The sequence below is a fragment of the Triturus cristatus genome, chromosome 7, assembly GCF_964204655.1.
Source record: "Triturus cristatus chromosome 7, aTriCri1.1, whole genome shotgun sequence".
Taxonomy (NCBI): Eukaryota; Metazoa; Chordata; class Amphibia; order Caudata; family Salamandridae; genus Triturus; species Triturus cristatus.
Window position 1 is genome coordinate 315,624,654 of NC_140590.1, and position 21,098 is coordinate 315,645,751.

Genomic DNA, 21,098 nt, shown 5'->3' on the forward strand with positions numbered 1-21,098 from the left:
ATGACAGCCGTAGTGGCGGACTTGTATCTCTGGGCCCACAGACAGTCCCCGCCTGATACAAAGTCTTCTCACAGGAGGGCTCCTTGATACAATTGCAGTGTGGCCAGCTGACCCCCCTCCACCTCCTGTAGAAGGAACACCTTACCCATGTCTTTGCGAAACTGAGCACCAATTGAAAGACATTCCTGAGCAGGCATCAGTTGGGACTTTTCCAAGTTCAGGAGGAAACCAAAGTCCTGGACAGTCTGGCAATCAATTGCTCTCTCTTCCTGAGCCTCCAAAAAAGAAGGATACTAATTAGCTACTCGTCTAGACATGGAAAGAGCTGTATACCCTGAACTTGCCACTACTTCTGCTAATACCTTCCTAACGATCACCCAGGACACCCGCTTCTTCTGTAAGAGAGTGCGCTCCCCTTAAAGAAGGAAATTCCACTGGGTGCTGTTTGCTGCCAAAGGGTTGTCGCAAAAGATGGCACCTGGGCACAGTGCACTAACTCGAGCTAGTACCATTCCGAGATGACTTGCAGAGGCCTCCGTCCCAGGATGTTAGTCCATCACTGCAAACAGAAGCAGCTGGCACTACACTGGGCTTGGCATAGTCAGGCTGTGGGTGGCTGTTGAGTAGCAGTGGAAGGGGTGAGTCAGGATTTTTCAATGTAAGCGGCCCGATGACCAAAGGCCCACCAAGAAAGGGCCACTTGCCAAAGTCCCCTGGAAGACTGATTCAGAAAGACTGGAAAGACAGCAGCAAATTTTGAAGTCAGTAGACTGCTTCAGCAACTCCTCCAACTGTGAACCAAAAAGCATTGAGTAAGGAGTGTGCTTTCAAAGCCCGAGGCCACTTATAACCAAACATTTCCAAAAGGTAATGGCGACCCAGAAATTGAGGGAAACTAGTCTTGTCAATCGCCTTCCTTTCTCTGGTCAGGGTGCAAGGCATCAGATGCAAGAGGGCCTTATGACCCAAAGAGGTCTTCATGATCCTCAGCAGATTCTGGAGCAGGGAAACCGGGGCATTCCCCGGTGCGCTGTACCACATCCACCGGCTGCAAGGTGTCCCTCTGAGGTTCAGGCTCCAGAATTTGTCTTGATAAAAAAAAAATACCAATTCATTTTGCTGCTCCCAAATAATACTGACTGTCTCAAAAACAAACTGAGCAAATTAGCCCAATAGCGTACATTACGTATTATCGTGCTAAACAGCACGTTTGTGGAAATTAGTACCACTTGGACACTACATACAGTTGTGATTTTGAAAATGCCATGAATGGAAGTCCAGAAGCAGTTTGAAGGTTAATCAGATAATTGCGAGGCAGACACCCCGAAACTACTGGCCGAGACCCATAGGCCTCGATGACACCCCCCTATACCATGTTCATTTTATTCAGTCAGATATGCCTGTCCTTCATGGATGCGATGCAGCAGGGCTGATGCTTAAAAAGGATTTGCTTTCTATTGTAAGCTGTGGTAACCTTATTTATTTTATTCTATTTATTTCTAAAGCACAGCGTTCAACCCAGAGGCATCTTGGCACTGAAAGGAGGTGATTAAAAAGTAAAAAGTAACAACATTTCAGCAAAAGAGAAAGGTTTTAATGGATTTCCTAAACTGTGGGTAGACTGGGAGCCCCTCAAGAGTAAAGGAAGTTCTTTCTAGAATTTGGAGCCAAATCTGGACCTTATAGACCAGTGAGATGAATGAATGAATATCCGGAAATATTAAACACATGGCTGCTACTAGAGTGTCCCTGCGCTAGTCCAGTGCAGAAGGCAGGGGAGCCCAATTTAATCTTTGAACAAGTGTGTTGTCAGTTGTTTGCGAAAGGTTTTAGCATCTGTGATACCTCTAAGTTCATTCCAGTGTTTGGCTGCTATTATTCCGCAGGCCGAAGTGCCCCATTTCTTTCATCTGGTACGAGGAATGCATAGCAAATGGGCTGACTGAGATCTCAGGGGCCTACACGGGCGGTAGTATGAGTAATCGCAGACTGGAGTTGGGACGCAGATTGCACGTGGATTGACAGACAGAAAAGAGCTTACGAAGGCAGGAGCGATATAAGTCATGAAAAAACTCTATGCATAATGCATACTTGAACTTGACTCCTTGGTCCACGGGCGGCCAGTAGAGGTGTCTTCCAGCAGATAAAATATGATGACATTTCCTTAGGCGATAGTTCCAAATAGCAAGATTTTAGATGCTCTGTAGCTTCTACAGAGCATGGTCAGGAAGTCCTAAGTACAAGATGTTACAATATTCCAGACATGAAAGCGTGCAGGCTGAAACCACCTGCCTGGGGATGAAGGTGCTGAGGAACAAACAGGAGACTTCCCTGGAGAGGTTTTAGCGTAACAACTGACACTTTTGCTTCTCAGAGGGCTGGTCATCTTTCAAGCAGCTCCTGGAGACTTACCAAGAGATATGAGATGAGGCAGATGGCAGGGCACCCAGTTGTGTGGGCCAGATACAACTCTCCCCTCTAAAGTATTTGAGCACCAACCAGCATCAGGCCAGTCTTGCTTGGGTTGAGTTTCAAAGAGTGGTGGTGCACCTTTGTGACCAGCCGTGGGTCAGCTGGTATATGTTATGACACATTTGACAGTCATACGGTTAAATTAAATTATAGTTTCACGGGCGACCTCACAGAACCCTTAGAATCAATGTAGGAGCACAAGCAAGCATCTATTTATATAACTAAGTCCTAGATATTAGTCGGCTCATGAAACAGAGACAGTGTTGTTGTGCTACAGTACATGTGCAAACCTCCTCCCTAAGGAACTTCCTGCAGTGCCCCTAAGCCTGGAATTAAAAAAAGAGAAGTTCTGAAAAGGCCTGACAGATGTATGGTCTCCCACCTCCTTACCCTCCCACTCTGCGATTCTAACCCTGTATCCCTCCCCACCCCTCCTACCACCCCCCACCCCCAATGGCCACCGCGCCCACTTTATAACTTTGTATTACTAACCAAACGGGAAGTGGGACCGGAGAACTCATATTCCCTGCGCGCATTAGGGTCCGTCTCTCGCCCAGGTTCCGCTTCCTCCCATTTAATGAGGGCCCAGGTGTCCTTGGTGGTGGAAAGTTCTGATTCTTAGAAGGGAACACACCTTGTCTAGGGAGGTTCTGGAATAGAGCTAGAACCTGGAACAAACTTGGAGTTCTCGATAATTACACTTTGAGAGACAGGCCCTGAAGGAGCCCAGAGTCTGGGCACGGTTGTCCAGGACTGACTTTCGACGGTGAGTTCAGCAAGAGCTTTGTTTGTGCCGGTGGTTGCAGGTGGTGGGCGCCGACACTCATTTTTTGGGGACCAACTTGCTTTTCATCATCATCAGTCTTTGAGCTAGAGAGCGAGAGCAAAGCTAAAACAAAAAGGAGGAAGAGGGCGACAGGAAACAACTGAGAATGGGAGATTGGTGTTATGGCAAAGAAAGAGAGTGTGATTAAGAGGCAGGAAGCGTAGGGTTATGGAAGAAAGAGACGTGCATGGATTATTGATTGTGTATAAACAATGGGGTGACCCTGTGTCCCTCAGAACCTGGGTAGGATTATTACAGAAAAACAATGGTTCTGTCGGGTATGGGTAAAACAATTACTTTGTGAGACGAATGAATCAAGGAAAAAATGGGAATCAATCAAGTTGACCACACAATCTCAAGGTACAAAATCAAGATCAGACTTGTTTTGAAGAATATGATGTCATTCTTTATATATAAATTGCATCATTTATACGAAAGAGCAGAAATGACATTTGTAATGCAGGATTACCAAAGTAGCAAACTGTAGAGTGAATTAGTGAATTTGTGACAAGGTGACATGAGTGACCAAGTTGTGCATAGTATGTACAGTGAACGAATACAAGAAAGATTTGTTATATATACACAATATACAAGTGGAGGGCCAGTATCAAAGCAAATCAAAATGACGCTGTTTCATGGATAAATCAAAACATGTATGAAAAACAGGTCTCGCACTGGTCCTAACTTGTTAGGACCAGTGCGAGACCTGTTTTTCATACATGTTTTGATTTATCCATGAAACAGCGTCATTTTGATTTGCTTTGATACTGGCCCTCCACTTGTATATTGTGTATATATAACAAATCTTTCTTGTATTCGTTCACTGTACATACTATGCACAACTTGGTCACTCATGTCACCTTGTCACAAATTCACTAATTCACTCTACAGTTTGCTACTTTGGTAATCCTGCATTACAAATGTCATTTCTGCTCTTTCGTATAAATGATGCAATTTATATATAAAGAATGACATCATATTCTTCAAAACAAGTCTGATCTTGATTTTGTACCTTGAGATTGTGTGGTCAACTTGATTGATTCCCATTTTTTCCTTGATTCATTCGTCTCACAAAGTAATTGTTTTACCCATACCCGACAGAACCATTGTTTTTCTGTAATAATGGATTATTGATTAGACAGCTTTAGCAGTCAACAGCCCAATATCGGCTGCTCCCAAAAACCCTAGTCCCCTGAACTGTTTTTTTATTTTTTTAACAAAGTAATATCTACTTCACACTTGTCGGCCCAGTGCCTAATTTGTGTGCATGGTTGCCAGTGGTGGGATTGGCCAGTGTTTAATTTGTAAAATAATAAGTATTGGAGCTGAAAGTTGAGCGCAGATGTCCGTGGCCAGAGCTATTGGATGTCAGCGTGCCGAATACCAGGGCTGCATAGACTTGATTCCTCCTCATACGTCTTTGAACCACCAGAAGACACACTCCCTATCCATTTATTTCACTCTTGTAGGTTCCTCCCTTGTTCCTTTGTCACTGTATTTTTGGCTTTCTTTTCCACCTTCTTTCCTCTTACGTGTTTTTCAGTCTTTTGCCCTTAGTCAAAGTGAGATGAGCAAAAATGAGTGCAGGTCCCCAAACATCTGTCCTGGTGGGCCCCACCTACAACCACAAGCTCAAATATACCACTGGCTTCAGCACTCAATTTTTGGGACTTATTTCTCTTCTCATCAGACTTTGCCGAAATCAAAAGAGAGGATTTCCGAAAAGAGAGAAAGATGAAGGAAGAAAAAATAGGAAAACAGTAACATAGGGAGAAAGAAGAAATAAGAAAAAGAATTTGCAGGAGTGAAGTAAAAAGATAAAAAAGTGTGGGGTGGTGGAAGAAGGAGGTGTGAAGTGGAATCAAAATAAGGCAGCTTTGGTATTTGGCATTGTTGTCTTTTGGGAGCACCTGCGGTAGCTCCTAAGCAGATCTTTGTGCCCCTGCATTTTTTTAGCATTGGAGTTGACGGATTAGTCATCAGTGAGTTGTTGGAGGTGGGGGAAGGCTTACACATACACAGGAGACTGAAGTAAAGGAAGTCTAACAAGATCATATGTAAAATACATAGGTACGCCTTATTGTTTACAGGGAAAATCTTTGTGTGTTGGCCATTGAGGTTCGTGCTTCTCAACCTATGAGTCTCAAAGGAGGGTGGAATCAGTGGGTTGGGAGAGTGATCCTTTTGCCATCAGTGAAAATGAACCTTTTGTTTTGGGGGTGTGGGTGCCTTCAAGCCCTTTTTGTGACGCTGCGACGGCGTTAAAAATGCGCCACACTGTGCCATATTTACAATGTGGCGCATCTAGGCAGATGAGTCACTTTGTAAACCCCTGAGCTACATTATACCTGCATCAGGTATAATGTATGCCGGGGGGGGCATTCCAATTCAGGAAAGTCACGTAGAAGTGACGCAGTGAAATCTGTGAGATTGCACTGCGCCTCTTCTAGGGCATCACTACGTCAAATCCTTACGCCTGCTTGAAGCTGCGATGAGGAGTGACACAGGGCTTTTTACATGGTGCTTGTCCTATGTGAAAAGATACATTGCTGGAGTTGTGTCTGTTTTCAGACACACATCCAGCAATGCGCCAATTTTGTGCCTTCAGATACGTAAGTAACACTGACATATCTGTCAAACTTTGCAACATGGAGTGCCGTACAGTAAATACGGTGCATCCATGGTGTCGCAAAGAGGGCGCACTGAAAAGTGTTACATCGCTGTTTTGCCACAGCGATGCAACACTTCATAAATGAGGCCCAAAGTGTCAACAAGAAAGAGGCAGGGGGGAGAACTGATCAACACGAGGATATTGGGGTTGGACTCAGAAAGCAGAGGTTCAATAGCTTTCTGAATGTGAGGTAACATGTTCAAGTGAGCTTAGTAACAAGTTCCAAAGCTACCATTCAGAGGGCTGCCATCAGGGAACACACTGACAGTTTAGGTGGCCACTGTCAGTTCGCCAAGTGCACCACCTGACAGCTTCTTTGCCTCTGCACCCACATCTGTAATACGGTACTGGTGCAGAGGTAAAGAGCTTCCCTCATTTGCATGGGGCCACGCCCCCATGAAAATGAGGGAACGCCCTCTGATGATAGCGCTGGGGCTTTATGTGCGCCAGCGCTATCGGAACTACAGAAGGGGGCGCACAAGCCTCTGCAACCCCTTCTGTAATACCAAAGCGCCCCGGGGGCACACAAAGCGAGCCAAACATCCATTGTGCCCAAGGGCACTTCTAAATATGGCCCCAGGTATTAATCACATGGACCTTTGGCCAGAGGACGAGAAACGTCTGAAAAAACCTTCTCCTCCATATTCACTCAGGTGTCGATGAAATCAATCAATCAATCAATCAAGAAATTTGTAAAGCGCGCTACTCACTCGGAGGGTCTCAAGGCGCTAGGGGAAGGGGGGGTCCGCTACTGCTCGAACAGCCAGGTCTTGAGATGCTTCCTGAAGGAGAGGTGGTCTTGGGTAAGACGGAGGTGGATGGGGAGGGAGTTCCATGTCTTGGCTGCCAGGTAGGAGAAGGATCTTCCTCCCATGGTGACTCTTCGAATGCGTGGAACGGCGGTGAGGGCGTGGCTGGACGATTGTAGCTGGCGGGAGGGAGTGTAGAAGGTCAGGCGGTTGTTGAGGTACCTGGGGCCCATGTTGTGGAGGGCTTTGTGTGCGTGGGTGAGGAGTCGGAACGTGATTCTCTTGCTGACGGGGAGCCAGTGCAGGTCTTTCAGGTGTCCGGAGATGTGGCTGTGTCGGGGGATGTCCAGGATGAGTCGTGCGGAGGCGTTCTGGATGCGTTGGAGTCTTTTCTGTAGTTTGGCTGTGGTTCCGGTGTAGAGGGTGTTACCGTAGTCCAACCGGCTGGTGACGAGTGCCTGGGTGACCGTCTTCCTGGTTTCGGTGGGGATCCATCGGAAGATCTTTCGGAGCATGCGTAGGATGTTGAAGCATGATGATGAGACGGCGTTGACTTGTCTGGTCACTGAGAGGGAGGAGTCCAGGATGAAGCCCAGGTTGCGTGCGTGGTCCGTTGGTTTGGGTGCGCTGCCCAGGGCAGGGGGCCACCAGGAGTCATCCCAGGCAGAGGGAGATGGTCCAAGGATGAGGACTTCCGTCTTGTCTGAGTTCAGTTTCAGGCGGCTGTTCATCATCCATTCGGCTACGTCTTTCATCCCTTCCTGTAGGTTGGTTCTGGCGGTGGCTGGGTCGTTGGTGAGGGAGAGGATCAGCTGGGTGTCGTCGGCGTAGGAGATGATGTTGAGGTTGTGTTGGTGTGCGATGGCTGCGAGGGGGCTCATGTAGACGTTGAAGAGGGTGGGGCTGAGTGATGATCCTTGTGGTACGCCGCAGATGACTTCGGTGGCCTCGGATCTGAACGGGGGGAGGCAGACTCTCTGGGTTCTTCCGGCGAGGAATGAGATGATCCACTCTAGGGCCTTCTCTTGGATTCCGATGTTACTGAGGCGCTGCACTAGGGTGCGGTGGCAGACAGTATCGAACGCTGCGGAGAGGTCTAGGAGGATGAGGGCCGCTGTTTCCCCGTTGTCGAGCAGGGCTCGGATGTCGTCAGTGGCTGCGATGAGGGCGGTTTCGGTGCTGTGGTTGGCTTGGAAGCCGGACTGAGAGTGGTCGAGGGATCCGCTCGTCTCGAGGAAGGCGGCAAGCTGTCTGTTGACGGTCTTCTCGATGACTTTGGCAGGAAACGGGAGGAGCGAGATGGGGCGGTAGCTCTTGAGGTCGGTGGGGTCTGATGATGGTTTCTTCAGGAGGGCACTGAGTTCGGTATGCTTCCAGCTCTCCGGGAAGGTGGCGGTGTTGAAGGAGTAGTTGATGATGTCCCGGAGTTGGGGTGCGATGACGGAGTCGGCTTTGTTGAAGATGTGGTGGGGGCATGGGTCGGTTGGTGACCCTGAGTGGATGGTGTTCATCGTGTGGATGGTGTCTTCGGTGCTGACCGGGGTCCAGGCATGGAGGGTGGTGGTGGGGGGTGTAGGTTCGGTGGTTGGGTGCGTGGTCTGTGCGCCGAAGCTGTTGTGTATGTTGGCTATCTTGCGGTGAAAGAACGAGGCTAGTGAGTAGCAGAGGTCTTGTGAGGGAGTGATGTCGTTGTTTCCGGCGCTGGGGTTGGAGAGATCTTTGACGATGCTGAAGAGTTCCTTGCTGTTGTGTGCGTTGTTGTCTAGTCGTTCCTTGAATGCTGTCCTCTTGGTGGCGTGGTTCAGCTGGTGGTGTTTGCGGGAGGCGTGCTTGAGGGCGTTCATGTTGTCTGTAGTCGGGTACTTTCTCCAGGCTCTCTTGAGGGTGCGGCAGTTCTTCTTGGAGTTCTTGAGGTCGTCGTTGAACCAGGGGGCTGTCTTGCTTTTGGGCCTATTGGGATGGTTTTTCAGAGGTGCGAGGTCGTTAGCGCAGTTGGTGATCCACTGTGTGAGGTTGATGGCTGCTTGGTTGGGGTTCGTTGAGTTGGCGGGAGGGTTCTGGCTCAGTGCTGTGGAGAGCTGGTCGGTGGTGATCTTGTTCCAGCTCCTGCGGGGGACCTGTTGCTGGTGGTGGTGAGTCGTGGTTCTTCTGAAGCTGAAGTGGACGCAGCTGTGGTCGGTCCAGTGGAGTCCGGTGGAGTGGCTGAAGGAGATGTGCTTGCTGGAGGAGAAGACTGGGTCAAGCGTGTGTCCGGCGTAATGGGTGGGGGTGTTCACCAGTTGCTTGAGTCCGAGGTTGGCGAGGTTGTCCAGCAGGGTGGTGGTGTTGTTGTCGTTGTTGTTCTCCAGGTGGAAGTTGAGGTCCCCTAGGAGGATGTAGTCAGCGGAGGGGAGGGCGTGCAGGCTGATGAAGTCTGCGATGTCTTCGCTGAATTGTGTGCGGGGTCCTGGGGGTCTGTAGATGAGGGGGCCTCTGAGTGTGGTCTTGGGGTCGGTGTGGATCTGGAAGTGGAGATGTTCGGCGGCTGTGAGCGTGTCGTCGGAGTTGGTCGTGATGCGGATGGTGTTCTTGTGAACGATGGCGATGCCTCCTCCTGTCTGGTTGTCGCGGTCCCTCCGGGTGATCTTGTATCCGTCCGGGATGGCGATGGCGATGTCGGGCGCTGAGGAGGCGTTCCTCCAGGTTTCCGTGAGGAAGGCGATGTCTGGGGATGTGGTGTCGAGCAGGTTCCAGAGTTCCACGGCGTGTCTGTGGACGGAGTGGGTGTTGAGCAGGATGCACTTCAGGTGGTTGCTGCTGGTGCTTGGCTTGGTGGGTGCGGTACGGGTCCGGATGCAGGAGAACTTGCAGGATTGGCAGGTGAAGGGTCCGTGGGTGCGTCTAGGGGCGGCGCGGCAGCAGCCGGGGATCTGGCCGGTGTTGAGTGCGTTGAGGGTGACGGTGTCGTAGGTCTGGCGGGTGGGCTGGCATCTGCGGGGGCCAGGGGTTCTGGCACTTGGCGCGGTCCAGACGCGGACGGGCGCAGACGGGCTTGACTTAGGCGCACCCGCTGCGCGTGGCCGCTACCCGGCCGCTGCGCGGCCTCCATATGAGGGGAAGAGGGAGGGAGGAGCAGATGGGAGGTGGGAGCGGGGCGGACAATGGGGTGCGAGGGGGCGGAGCTAACGGGACGCGGCGGCGGGAAGCGGGCGGCGAGGGGGTGACGCGGCGAGCACGGGATACAGAAGAAAAAGGGGATTACAATCGGGGCAAGAACGTAAGGGAGCAACCAGAGACGTTTTAAGGCATGGGCAAAGTGGGCTCTGGCCCAGGGCCCCAGCCTTTCAGGGGGCCCCTGATAGAGCCAGCCCTGTTCTGCAGAGAGTCTTGCCCTGGTGACCTTGACTAATTTTTATACAGATTGTGTTTCTATTATTCATTTTTAAGGTGTGAGAGTCTATTACAGATATTTTGCAGACAGAATGTGTTTATGATTCATGCAACATCCATATAAAAAGTTTCTTTTAGATCTATACAAAACCTATCGTATGAGAAATGGGAGGGTGCTACAGAAATTATTTGCAATAATACTAGTGAACTGCTGATGTTACAATATTGAAAACACACATCACTATCTCTGAATATTAGATGTAAGCACACTTAGAATATGACCAAAGAGTTTATGAAAGAGCTGAAACTGGATCATAAAATCAAAGCTGTTCCGAACAGAGGCCCCCAAAATACATCTGGCCCCGGGCCCCCAAAATCCTTAAAACATCTCTGGGAGCAACTCTGGGCAACAAGTAAATGGGTGGCACAGGAAACAAACAAATGTGGACACAGGCACTCACTCGGGGTACAGAAGAGAGAGAAGGACACTGGCACTCGGTCCTAGAGGCAGGCACAGGCAGTCAGGGCACAGCAGCGGCAAGCGGACACACAGGGGGCTGCGTGGTGGTGCGGGGAGCGACCTGCCTGGTAAACAGAGTCAGAGGTCGCTCTCTCTACCGCCGCGCGGCCTCCATATGAGGGGAAGAGTGAGGGAGGAGCAGATGGGAGGTGGGAGCGGCGCGGCCAATGGGGTGCAAGGGGGCGGAGCTAACGGGACACGGCAGCGGGAAGCGGGCGGCGAGGGGGTGACGCGGCGAGCACGGGATACCGAAGAAAAAGGGGATTACAATCGGGGCAAGAACGTAAGGGAGCAACTCTGGGCAACAAGTAAATGGGTGGCACAGGAAACAAACAAATGTGGACACAGGCACTCACTCGAGGTACAGAAGAGAGAGAAGGACACTGGCACTCGGTCCTAGAGGCAGGCACAGGCAGTCAGGGCACAGCAGCGGCAAGCGGACACACAGGGGGCTGCGTGGCGGTGCGGGGAGCGACCTGCCTGGTAAACAGGGTCAGAGTTATTGCCTAGCCCTCAGGTTGAGCTTTACGCCCTGGACTGCTCATCCACCCTCCATGCACCACCTCCCTGAAGAAGGTCTGCCAGCACAGCACCAATGGATCCTAATGGAGCAGTGGGTGCGGTAGAAGGACATTATAATTTGGGGTAATCTGGAGGGCGATACCCAACTTTGCCAGCTACTACTTAGTATGCTCGAGTGTCCTGTGGGATCCTGGGCAGAGGGACACTTCCCCAGACATAAAGTGTGTGTCCTCCTTCCCTGACAGCCATCCAGTTTGGCCCCTCACTGAAAAGTTTGGTTCTCTGACAGTCAGAGACAATAGACACGTTGAATCCACACCTCACCCCAGAGACACATGAACTCAGAAGTGGGATCAGCTGTCTGCGACTTCCTGTCGATTCTTAGACTCTGAGCTCGGCAGCCAAAACCATGATGACCACCTATCTTTCCCCACTTTTAACCATTCCACACGTTCCAAGAGAGAATCCTACACATTCCAAAGTAGAGAGGGTGTGGGGTGAACTTCATCTTTTGATGGAGAGTGGGCGTGACAGTTACAAGAAAAGACACACCCCATTCCTCCAATGTATAATCTACCTTGACATTCTGACCCACAGTGCGCACTCTAGTGGTGTGATTGGCTGTATAAGCTCACTTCCGCTGTCAAGTATGCAGGTCTTCATGTTTACAGTGTGTTTGGATGCAAAACACTAGCTATAAAATAAGATGTGGACACTGTGCAAAACATCTGGAATTCATTTAAAACGTAAGAAGATTGAACCTAATGAACATTCTGTCTTATTTTAAGAATACTAGTTATATCATTGGTTAAATATAGACCAATGGCACTAGGGTAACTATGTAATTAGAGCTTGCACAGAAAAAGCAGTTTACTAATTGAGCTATGTTCTTTGCATAGACTCATGCTCGAACTCACAGTCATGGCTCAATGTTTGTTTCTGACACCTAATTTACCTATTTCTCTTTTTTTCTTAGAGGGATTTGCAGATCACATAAGGATGTGGGCCTGGAGCCTGGTACCCATTGCTGTTGCAGTCTGGTCCATTGTGGGAATGTGGATTGTGTAAGTTTCTCTGATCCCTTCTCTGTGACTTCCCTAATCAGACGCATGAATCTTCTATGCAGGATGCAGAACTGTGTATGAATCCTCCTCGCTACATCGTATGATAATCATTGGCTACTAGACAGTACCCTACGTGAGAAATATCCTTTGCCACAGTTGTCCGAGGGCCATAGAGCCCCAAGAACTATTGGTATCCAGCTCAAGAATAGGGATGTGTGAAACTTGCATAATATGCTGTGCATGTAATTACGTAAAATGCATCTCATACTTTAAAACACCCTAACGGTCTGTTCGCGTGAAAATTGAACTTGGAAATGTAATTTAGAGTTGATTTCTGGGCACTCATATTCAAAACACTGTTGCTCATGTTCGGGTTTGTAGTTTTGTGCTAAATAATTACCCGAACAGTCCGGTTGTACCTGAAATGTTTGTTGACCATCCATGTCAAAAGAACTGTCATGTAAAAGGAACTGCTGTTCACATTCGGATTTGTAGTTTTCTGCTAAAAAATCACCAAATACTACTGAACGGTCTTTTCAAGTAAAAAGTCTGCCTGAAATGCCACTCATGTTAAAAAATTTCCCGAATGGTACATCTTGCGTTAAAATGTCTCCCCTGAACTACAATATTTGGCATACTGTCTTAATCTTGTTAATTTCATTATGTGAAATTACCAACATTTCCCCAAACACACCGGCATAACTAAACTTTTGCCCGGGCCTTCTCAAGATCCAAGTTACTTCGTTTCAGCACTTGACTCTCCCAAAGTAGATCAACTAGTAGAGGTGATGGATCTTAGCTACGGCACAACACGAAAAGCACGAATATTCAATTCAATGTTCAATCAGACCATTTTCAAAAGGAATAAGGTATTCATTGTATGGTTGCATGACGTTACAACTCATGCCATTACCCCGCATGCCGTTGCAACGCAAATCGTTACCTCGACTTGCTGTCGGGGGTGCGTTGGAAGTTGAAATAGTTTAATTTACTATTCCAACTCCAGTGTGTGCAACAGTAGGGAAGGTGTTCGAGTTAAATCCAACACCTTCTACTCCCTGCTACACACCTTTCGCGTTGCAACGGCATGTGGGGTAATGGCATGTGTTGTAACACTTGCGGTGTAACAGCTGTTTCTCTCATTGGAATATGTGATGTTACAACGCGATCAAAATGATCGCAGTACGTTACATCGCAGTTTTTACAATGCAAGTCGTTACAACGACTTGCGCTGGAGGGCGCTGAACTTAGGAATAGTATGATTTCCTATTCCAACACCAGTCTACGTACAGTAGAGAAGGTGTTGGAATAGTAAATCATATTATTCCTTAGGTTAGAGCGCCATCCAGCGCAAGTCATTTGTAATGACTTGCGTTGTATACCCACGATGTAAAGGCATTGCAATGCAATGCCCGCGTGGTAATGGATGTTTCCCCCCTCATTGTATATGAGAAATAGAGAGCAGTTAAAATGATGAAAAGCACAAAAAGCCAGATCCACTGCTGGGGCTGAAATACAACCCATAGGTTTATATGAGGCCTATGCGATAGGACACTACAATCCTAATGACATAGGTGCTAGGGAATATGTTGTCCTATTCGAGAAAGATTGTGTTGTCGACTGTCCTTTGGGTCATTTAGGTCTCATCCCTCTTGCTATAGCGTTGCTCCCAGTTCCAAGTCAATAGAACAGAGGTTCCAGAAAAAATGTTACAGTGTATTCACTATGCTATCACACAGATGCCCTTAGCCCAATGCATTTTGTGGCCCTTGGTGCAAGGTGCACAACTGAATGCATTTGGGGCCCAGTAGCTTACACTTTACAAAAAATGCTGAGAATGTTTGAAATAGCAAAAAGGCAATACCCAAATTAAATTGGGATTCACACACAGAAAATGTATCATTTTAAGTTGCCCAGAGTAACTGGTTCATAATTAAATTTCTAGTGACCGGTTTACAGATCTACAGGGTCTCCAGTGATTAGTACATAGGGGAGCAGGGGAAACCTTCATGGATGAACAATGATTCAACTGCGCTACTAATTCATAAAAAATGGACTACTGCGGCTGGAAATGGACCAGCTTTCACGGTAGGCCACTTGGCGTTAGAAAACTACATGAGTCCTGTCTCATGAATGGCTGTTTATTATTGATATTTCCAGATGAGAGTCATTCCAACAGAGCGTGAGGCAATTTCTGGAAGCAATGTTTCTCAGTAGAAACTGGGGTACTGAAATTTAAGGTTACCTTCTAAGGTAATCTTCAAACCGAAATACCCATGTCCATCTAGGCCTTGAATTGGCAGATACAGGCTACAGGGTTGGAAGTAGGTGGGTCAGTAATATGCAGGCTATCCTCGCAATCACGAAACGGCTCCCTTGGGCCCCAGACGCTCTTGCAGAATAGATGTCTGAGTATGCCTCTAGTCCTACCGCAAAGAAGCTTATTGCGGTTCCTTGGAGATTCACTTCCTTGAGACAATGTCTACACAAGGCTTCACCCCTCTGGGCTTTGTTCATTGCTCTTCTAGTCATGGGTCTGCTAGCACATCTTCCTATGTCCCAAGGAAGGTAACAGAAGCAATGGTTACTCCAAGTCTTAGGCGTGTTTATTGTCTTGGGGAGAACAGTGAGTTCCTGAGCCTTAATACTGGTCAGAGATCACTGTGTGCTGGTGCACAAGAGCTACTTAGAAATCCGAGACAAATATGACCTACTTGCTAGAAAGGGCCTGTGTTTTACTAGAGTTGGGGTTACCGTAGGAAGCCAGTGTAAATGAGTTCAGTGTGACTGAGAGAAAGAAACACCAAACAAAGTTGAGAGTGTCTTTACAGACTTTTCCCTTTGGCGTTCACATACAAGGAGAAGGGCAGGAACCTACTGGTCAAGAAAATGGATTTCCAGTGAGGCAGTACAGACTGTGTGACTGGCATCTCTGAGATTTGCAGACCGTCCTTCGTGGAGATCAGAGCTAGACCACAAGGTGTGAATTAACTGGGCCTCAGGCAAGTCAGATACTGTGTACGAGGGGGTCCATTATCTCTAGAAGTGTCTAGGTGGGCAAACCGGTGTATGCAGGACTTTTGTGCTCAGTCAGGGCTCTGGGTTGAATCTATTTTCCAGCCAGAAACCAGACTGGGGTGTATGTCTTAGAGGCAAAATCCAGGGACTGATTCATGTACAGAGATGATGAATGGTTTCTCCTTGCACAGGGAACCACCATCTTAAGATGCATGCATTATTGTCCTCAAAGAGGACACCATTGGTGTTGCACAAGGGCCCATTGTACTACCACATGTACACGGAAACATACAACACACTCCACTTCATGCAGAAGGAAGTGAACGACCCAAGTTATGGGAGGTTGAATAGATTTTACATGGATGTGTTTGGTAGACCCGTTTCACTGAGGTATAGGTAAAAAACTTGTGCCCATGACTAGACTCTCACTTGTCACCACTTGCCAGTCTTTCTCTAGCCTGCTTCAAGGCAGCAGGAGCCAGCCTCCACTATGGGTGAGGCTAAAGTTTTGTTGCACTCTCTGTACTACATTGATGGATAGTCAACCATATAAGTACGCCTAGGTGACTGACAGATGTACAGTGAGGGAAAATACAGGGCAGGGCACAAAAAGACCAACATAAAATGGAAAAAACAACGTCTGACCAAGGTTGAGCACTTTAATTCCACTTGTTTCTTGTACTGTAGTTAGGTGCAACTACTCCCAGCAACTGCTGTTGATGGATGCCAATATTGCAAGGAAGTCCATAGAAAAGGAAGGTGCACTCTGATAAGAAGTCAAGCAAAACGAGACAAGTATAGTCCATAAATCTTCTTTTTATTCAAGGTTGTTATTTAAAAACTGGCACACAGCCAACTCGTTTCCTTCCCTGATTGATGCCAAGGGAACCTCATCAGGGCTTGCATATAAAATAGGAATTCAATATAAGAACAAAGACTGACAGATGTGTCTCATCAAGGTAAAGATCACAAAACATGTAGATATATCCCAGTAGATTGAATCCAAATTGTAGTCTTCAAAATATATAAGGTGTGTCAAGGAAGATCACAAGAGTCCCGTATTTGGCCCCCATATACAGTCAAGCAGGTATGAATAATTCCTGCTATAGGTTTCTGCAAGTCGATCGAGGTGCAGACGACAGCATAATAACCGGCATAGATATGCCTTAATGAGACGCATCTGTGGCTATACTTTTCTCGTTTTGCTTGACTTCTATCAGAGTGCACCTTCCTTTTCTATGAACTTCCTCACAAAAAGACCAACTAGCACATCTTTTCTTGACACATAAGGAATTTCAGGGCGTATTTTTTTTAAAAGAGTGCAGAGCTGTGCCAAATTTGGCAGTGCCGCGCTCTGACATTTTTAAAACGCAGGGATGCGCCGTATTCACAAGAATACGGTGCACCCCTGTGTTTACCCATGCGCTGGTGCAAAAAAAGCTGCCGAGCGCCAGTGCAAGCACCCTGCTGCCATGGTACAAGGGTGCCTGTGCTGGAGGGACGATTTTTTATTTGCAGAAAGGGACACCTTCCTGCACATAAACTATTAATAATGGCAATTTGCTCTTTCCATGAACTTAATGCCATTCTAATGCCTGGTAGTTCATCAGCAGTGTAAATATGGGGCACTGTCAAAAAGCAATGGGTGTTGTGGTGGAACGCTCACAGCAACACCCATTGCATGCCCATTTGCCGCAGAGGTCTGCAGCAGAAAGGGCCATATTTACAAGGTGGTGTTAAACCACACTAAGTGGCTTAGTGGCGCCGTGTAAATATTGTAAATGGTGCTACGCCACCGGAACATCAAAAAAAGTGACATTCCAGTGACGATAGGGGCTTGCAAATATGCCCCTTCATCTCTATAGTGTGGCCAGTCCCCTACCTCAGGTCTAATTGTAAGCAGAGACAGCTGGATACCAGTATCATCCTGAAAACAAATTCACTATATTTATGTCAGAGGCGGGCTTATATGCCAGGCTTTTAGGGAAACCAAATGAAATGTAATACCAGGTAGGCGGGTCCCTTTTTAGGTCTCGCCTGAGCCAGCGCTTTAGCGCTGCTCTCGCGAGAGCTTTTGTAAAAGGGGGATTTGGAAGTGCAAACCAGTGCTTTCAGGCCGCCAACTACAGTGCATGTGCGCCGGGCGCGCGCACAATTTGGCAGCCTGCTGATCACTTTCGCGGCCGCTTTGATGTTCTCAGTGAGACGCGCGGCCACTGAGAACATCAAAGCGGCCGCGAAAGTGCACACCATTTGCCACCCCCTCCCTTATCCCACTTCCTGCTTGTAACTTAAATATTTCATGAGCGACTGAGTAATTGAACAACAACCCTTCAGTCATTCCTTTGCAGCGTGACAACCTACTTCAATCTTAATTAGAACATGCATTAATATCATTTGCTTTAGTTAGTAAATTATGAGCGATCAACACTACCATGCTGTTGGGTCACGAGTACTCATACAAAATACTAGTTAAAATATAACACAAGGATGCACCCCCTGCGTTTCATTTCAATAATTGCTGTGTATGTGGCACATATCATAACGTGAATAGCTTTTAGGCACATTTCTTTTATCTACCTGGAATTCGAACCGGGGACCTGCAAGCATATCCGGTGGCATGAATGCCACTGAATTATCTCAACAGCCTTAGATGGAATTCTTCACAAACCAGCACGGGCTCGTAGCGCACCATATATACAAGTAGAAGGGGCGCCTTGCCACATAAAGAGGCACGCACACAAATAAACACACCCAGGCATTCACAGAACAAAACACACAGCTTGCACATAAACTGTGCATTTAGACCCGCTACACGCAAACACACTGGAGGCATGTCACGCACGCCTTCAGTGCCGGAGCGTTGCACGTGCTTGAGGCGCACCCGTGATGTAACAAAACTTGAGCCACGCCCCACACTCTGCAAAGTACCGGGAGGGGCCCCCTCCAGACTCAGTCAAGAGGTTTTAGGCCTGGGTCTGGCGGGTGGAGGAGGGGGCTATGTTATGCCATTGAGGTGCACAGATGTGTCCAGAACACAACAGATGCTCGTGCCTGGGGCATATAGGACAGTAAGCCTAGGACAGCAAGGGCAGAGCTGGAGACCAGACTTCTCCCAGACTGGCCTTTTAATTCCTATTTGTTATTGTTTCTATGGTTTCAGTTGTGAGTGACATTCTAATGTGAAATGACACACTTCCAGTAACAATTTCGAGTGTTTAAGTCACTCCTCTGTGAATTGTGCTATTGCATACAGACCTATCACACAGAACATGCGATTCAAACAAGCCAGACCTACTCGCTTTGCCAATGCTGGTTAGCAGTTCAAATCAGTCTGTAACATAACTAGTGCTCATGTAAAGCGCTCTGATACCTTCGTGTCTAGTTCGCGCTATATAAAACTCCACAAAAAAAAGAAACATTCCGAAAGTAAAAACAATGATTTTGATGTGATTAAACATAATTAAAATTGTTTCAGTTCTGACAATACTAAATATTGGTAAGATCTCATACATCCTTCCTCTTCTACGCTATTTTTACTTTCTCCATTAATTACCTAGCATCACCCCTTCACTGTGCTGTCTACAACCCGCCCCCCCCCCCCCACACTCCCCGTCCTGTAAATACAGTATTTCCTTTTCTTGAATTTGGTGGTATTTTGATAGCCGCCGGTGTATGGTAATTACAGTTGCACATGTGACAATTATGTGCGCTCTGTCAAGAGGTTACAGTTTGAATGAACATGTGATCAAATAATGTTATGACCCAGTCTAACCCCTAATGAGAGGTGGTTGGCATCGCAATAGTTCATGTGACAGAGATGAAGCTGGGTCCAAAGTGTGTTAGGGGCACATACACAGCCTCTGAATAGCCTGCTGTGCTCTTTTACTTGTGTTATTTGGTCTGGATTGTCCCGTCTTACATATCCTACCAACCTTGTAGCTTCCTCTGCCACAAACTGCAACAACTCAGGATAACCTTATGCATCGAGTAATCCATCCAGTCATTCATCCGCCCACTCATTCATCCTTGTAAATATGTCCATTCACTCACTAACTCATATATAACCATCCAGTCTCCTCTACTTGCGCTCTTGTCCATCCATGCACTCATTAAATTATTCATCCATTGATTTTCGCATACATTATTTTAATTGTCATTTTTGAAATCTCCGCCGTCCCCCTTCTTTGGGCTTGTTTTGAGGAGCTTATTGTTTAGTCAAAGATCTGTTGCTCCATCTAGGACGTCCTGTTTAGGTACAACATGAGCAAGCAGAATATGCACCCCTTAGTCATAGTCCTTATCGGGCTTTGAGAGCAAGCAATGGAGAGCTGTGTGAACAGAGAAACAGCAGCGCACATTCCTCACAACCATCCTTCCCTCGAAGAGTGACAGTCTGCCCACTCGAGCCCCCGCTTGACAGGTTTTCAGAAAGCTACAAGGGTACTCCTCCTTCCGATGTAAAGCTGGAGAGGAGGAGCAAATTCATTATCAGAACAGCGTCCCAGCTAAGCAGATCAAACATAAACAAGCATTTGCAATGCAATAGGTCTCGCGTTTGCGAGAGTTTATGCTATTAGTAATGACAATGCCTTTATTTATGTTTTAAAACCCAAAACATAAAAAAAAGGCATTGTCATTTACAATGCCAATAGCTCAAACTCCCGTAAATGCGAGACCTATTGCATTGCAAATGATTGTTTCCCGGGCAGGTGAAATATTGCTTCAGTCCTACTAACCTGAACTCTAGTAGATAGGTGTGTTGTCATATTTGTGCACTGATAGGTTTCTTAACTTTAGCAGTCTTTTTTGTGTGATGCCATCAGGATCGATGGTCATGTGACCCGTTTCCTGGGAAGTTTCAGGGTCAAAGATCATATGATGTAATTTCCTGTGATGTTATTGCAGTCAAAGTGTGTGCAATGTCACTTCCGCCACACCCGCCATTTTGATTAATTGGCGTCCATGACTCACTTCTAGCTAGAAGTGAGCCTCACATATGAATGATTCTGCCCTGGGCCTACTACCTTTCCTCAGAGATGTGGCCAATATATGGGCAACTCTTTCATAGAAATACTGACTTTTCATTATTTTGCCACATGTATAGCTGGAGAAGACAAGAGCTTGTTCAATTACAGTGGACATGGTGGATATCTGGCTCCGTGCCCACACTTGTTGTTAGAAGATCTGGTCAATGATCATATATGGTAGAGCCATGATGGTTGAGTGATGTGTGCCAGAGCTACCAAAATATGTAAAGGTAATAAAGCAAGAAATTCAAATTGTACTTCACTGAGAATTGAGAGAGTTTTTCTGCACAGTATCAGGCTCAAAATCCATCCCATCGTCCCTCCGGTCTGCAAATGCAGATGCCAGGACCATAGTAAGAATGGTTTTTTTCATGACATCAGGCTTAGTTGGAGCAACTCTCAAGACCTTGCCCCCAGCTGCGATCCGTGCAGGTAACAGCAGTGGGGTGGTGGGGCCAGGTAAGGGGGTATTTTGAGGGACGATGCCGAGAAAAAATTAACTATATATTTAATTTTCCCTCGAAATACCCCCTTAAGCGGCCTCACCGCCGCACCGCTGTTACCTGCACGGACAGTGGCTGCTTGCCCCACCAATAATTTTGTAAGAATGGCTCTCATGGTGGCAAATATGACGTTCCAGGCAATCTTTCTGAAGCAAAGAACAGGCATTGGCAAAGTCAATAGGTCTTGCCAATGCATGCGCTGTTGACTTTATCAATGTATTAAGTCAATTTGTAGAGCAGCACAGCTGCAGTGAAGCATGCCTAAAAGTTATAAAAAATCTCTGTGATGCGCCCAGCACTTATTATGTCATAGTGTTTTTATTTTCTCATGGTGGTTGAGGGTAGCTAACACAG

The 21,098-nt window shown here is 47.3% G+C and overlaps 1 protein-coding gene across 2 annotated transcripts in view; it reads left to right on the forward strand.

The window, feature by feature from the left end:
* Nucleotides 1–21,098, forward strand: part of TMEM150B (transmembrane protein 150B) — a 136,412-nt gene that overhangs the window by 68,828 nt on the left and 46,486 nt on the right. For both annotated transcript variants that reach the window (XM_085616375.1, XM_085616376.1), the window contains one exon: nucleotides 12,106–12,193. In XM_085616375.1, the coding sequence (XP_085472501.1) occupies nucleotides 12,106–12,193 (88 nt within the window). The remainder of the gene's footprint in view (nucleotides 1–12,105; nucleotides 12,194–21,098) is intronic.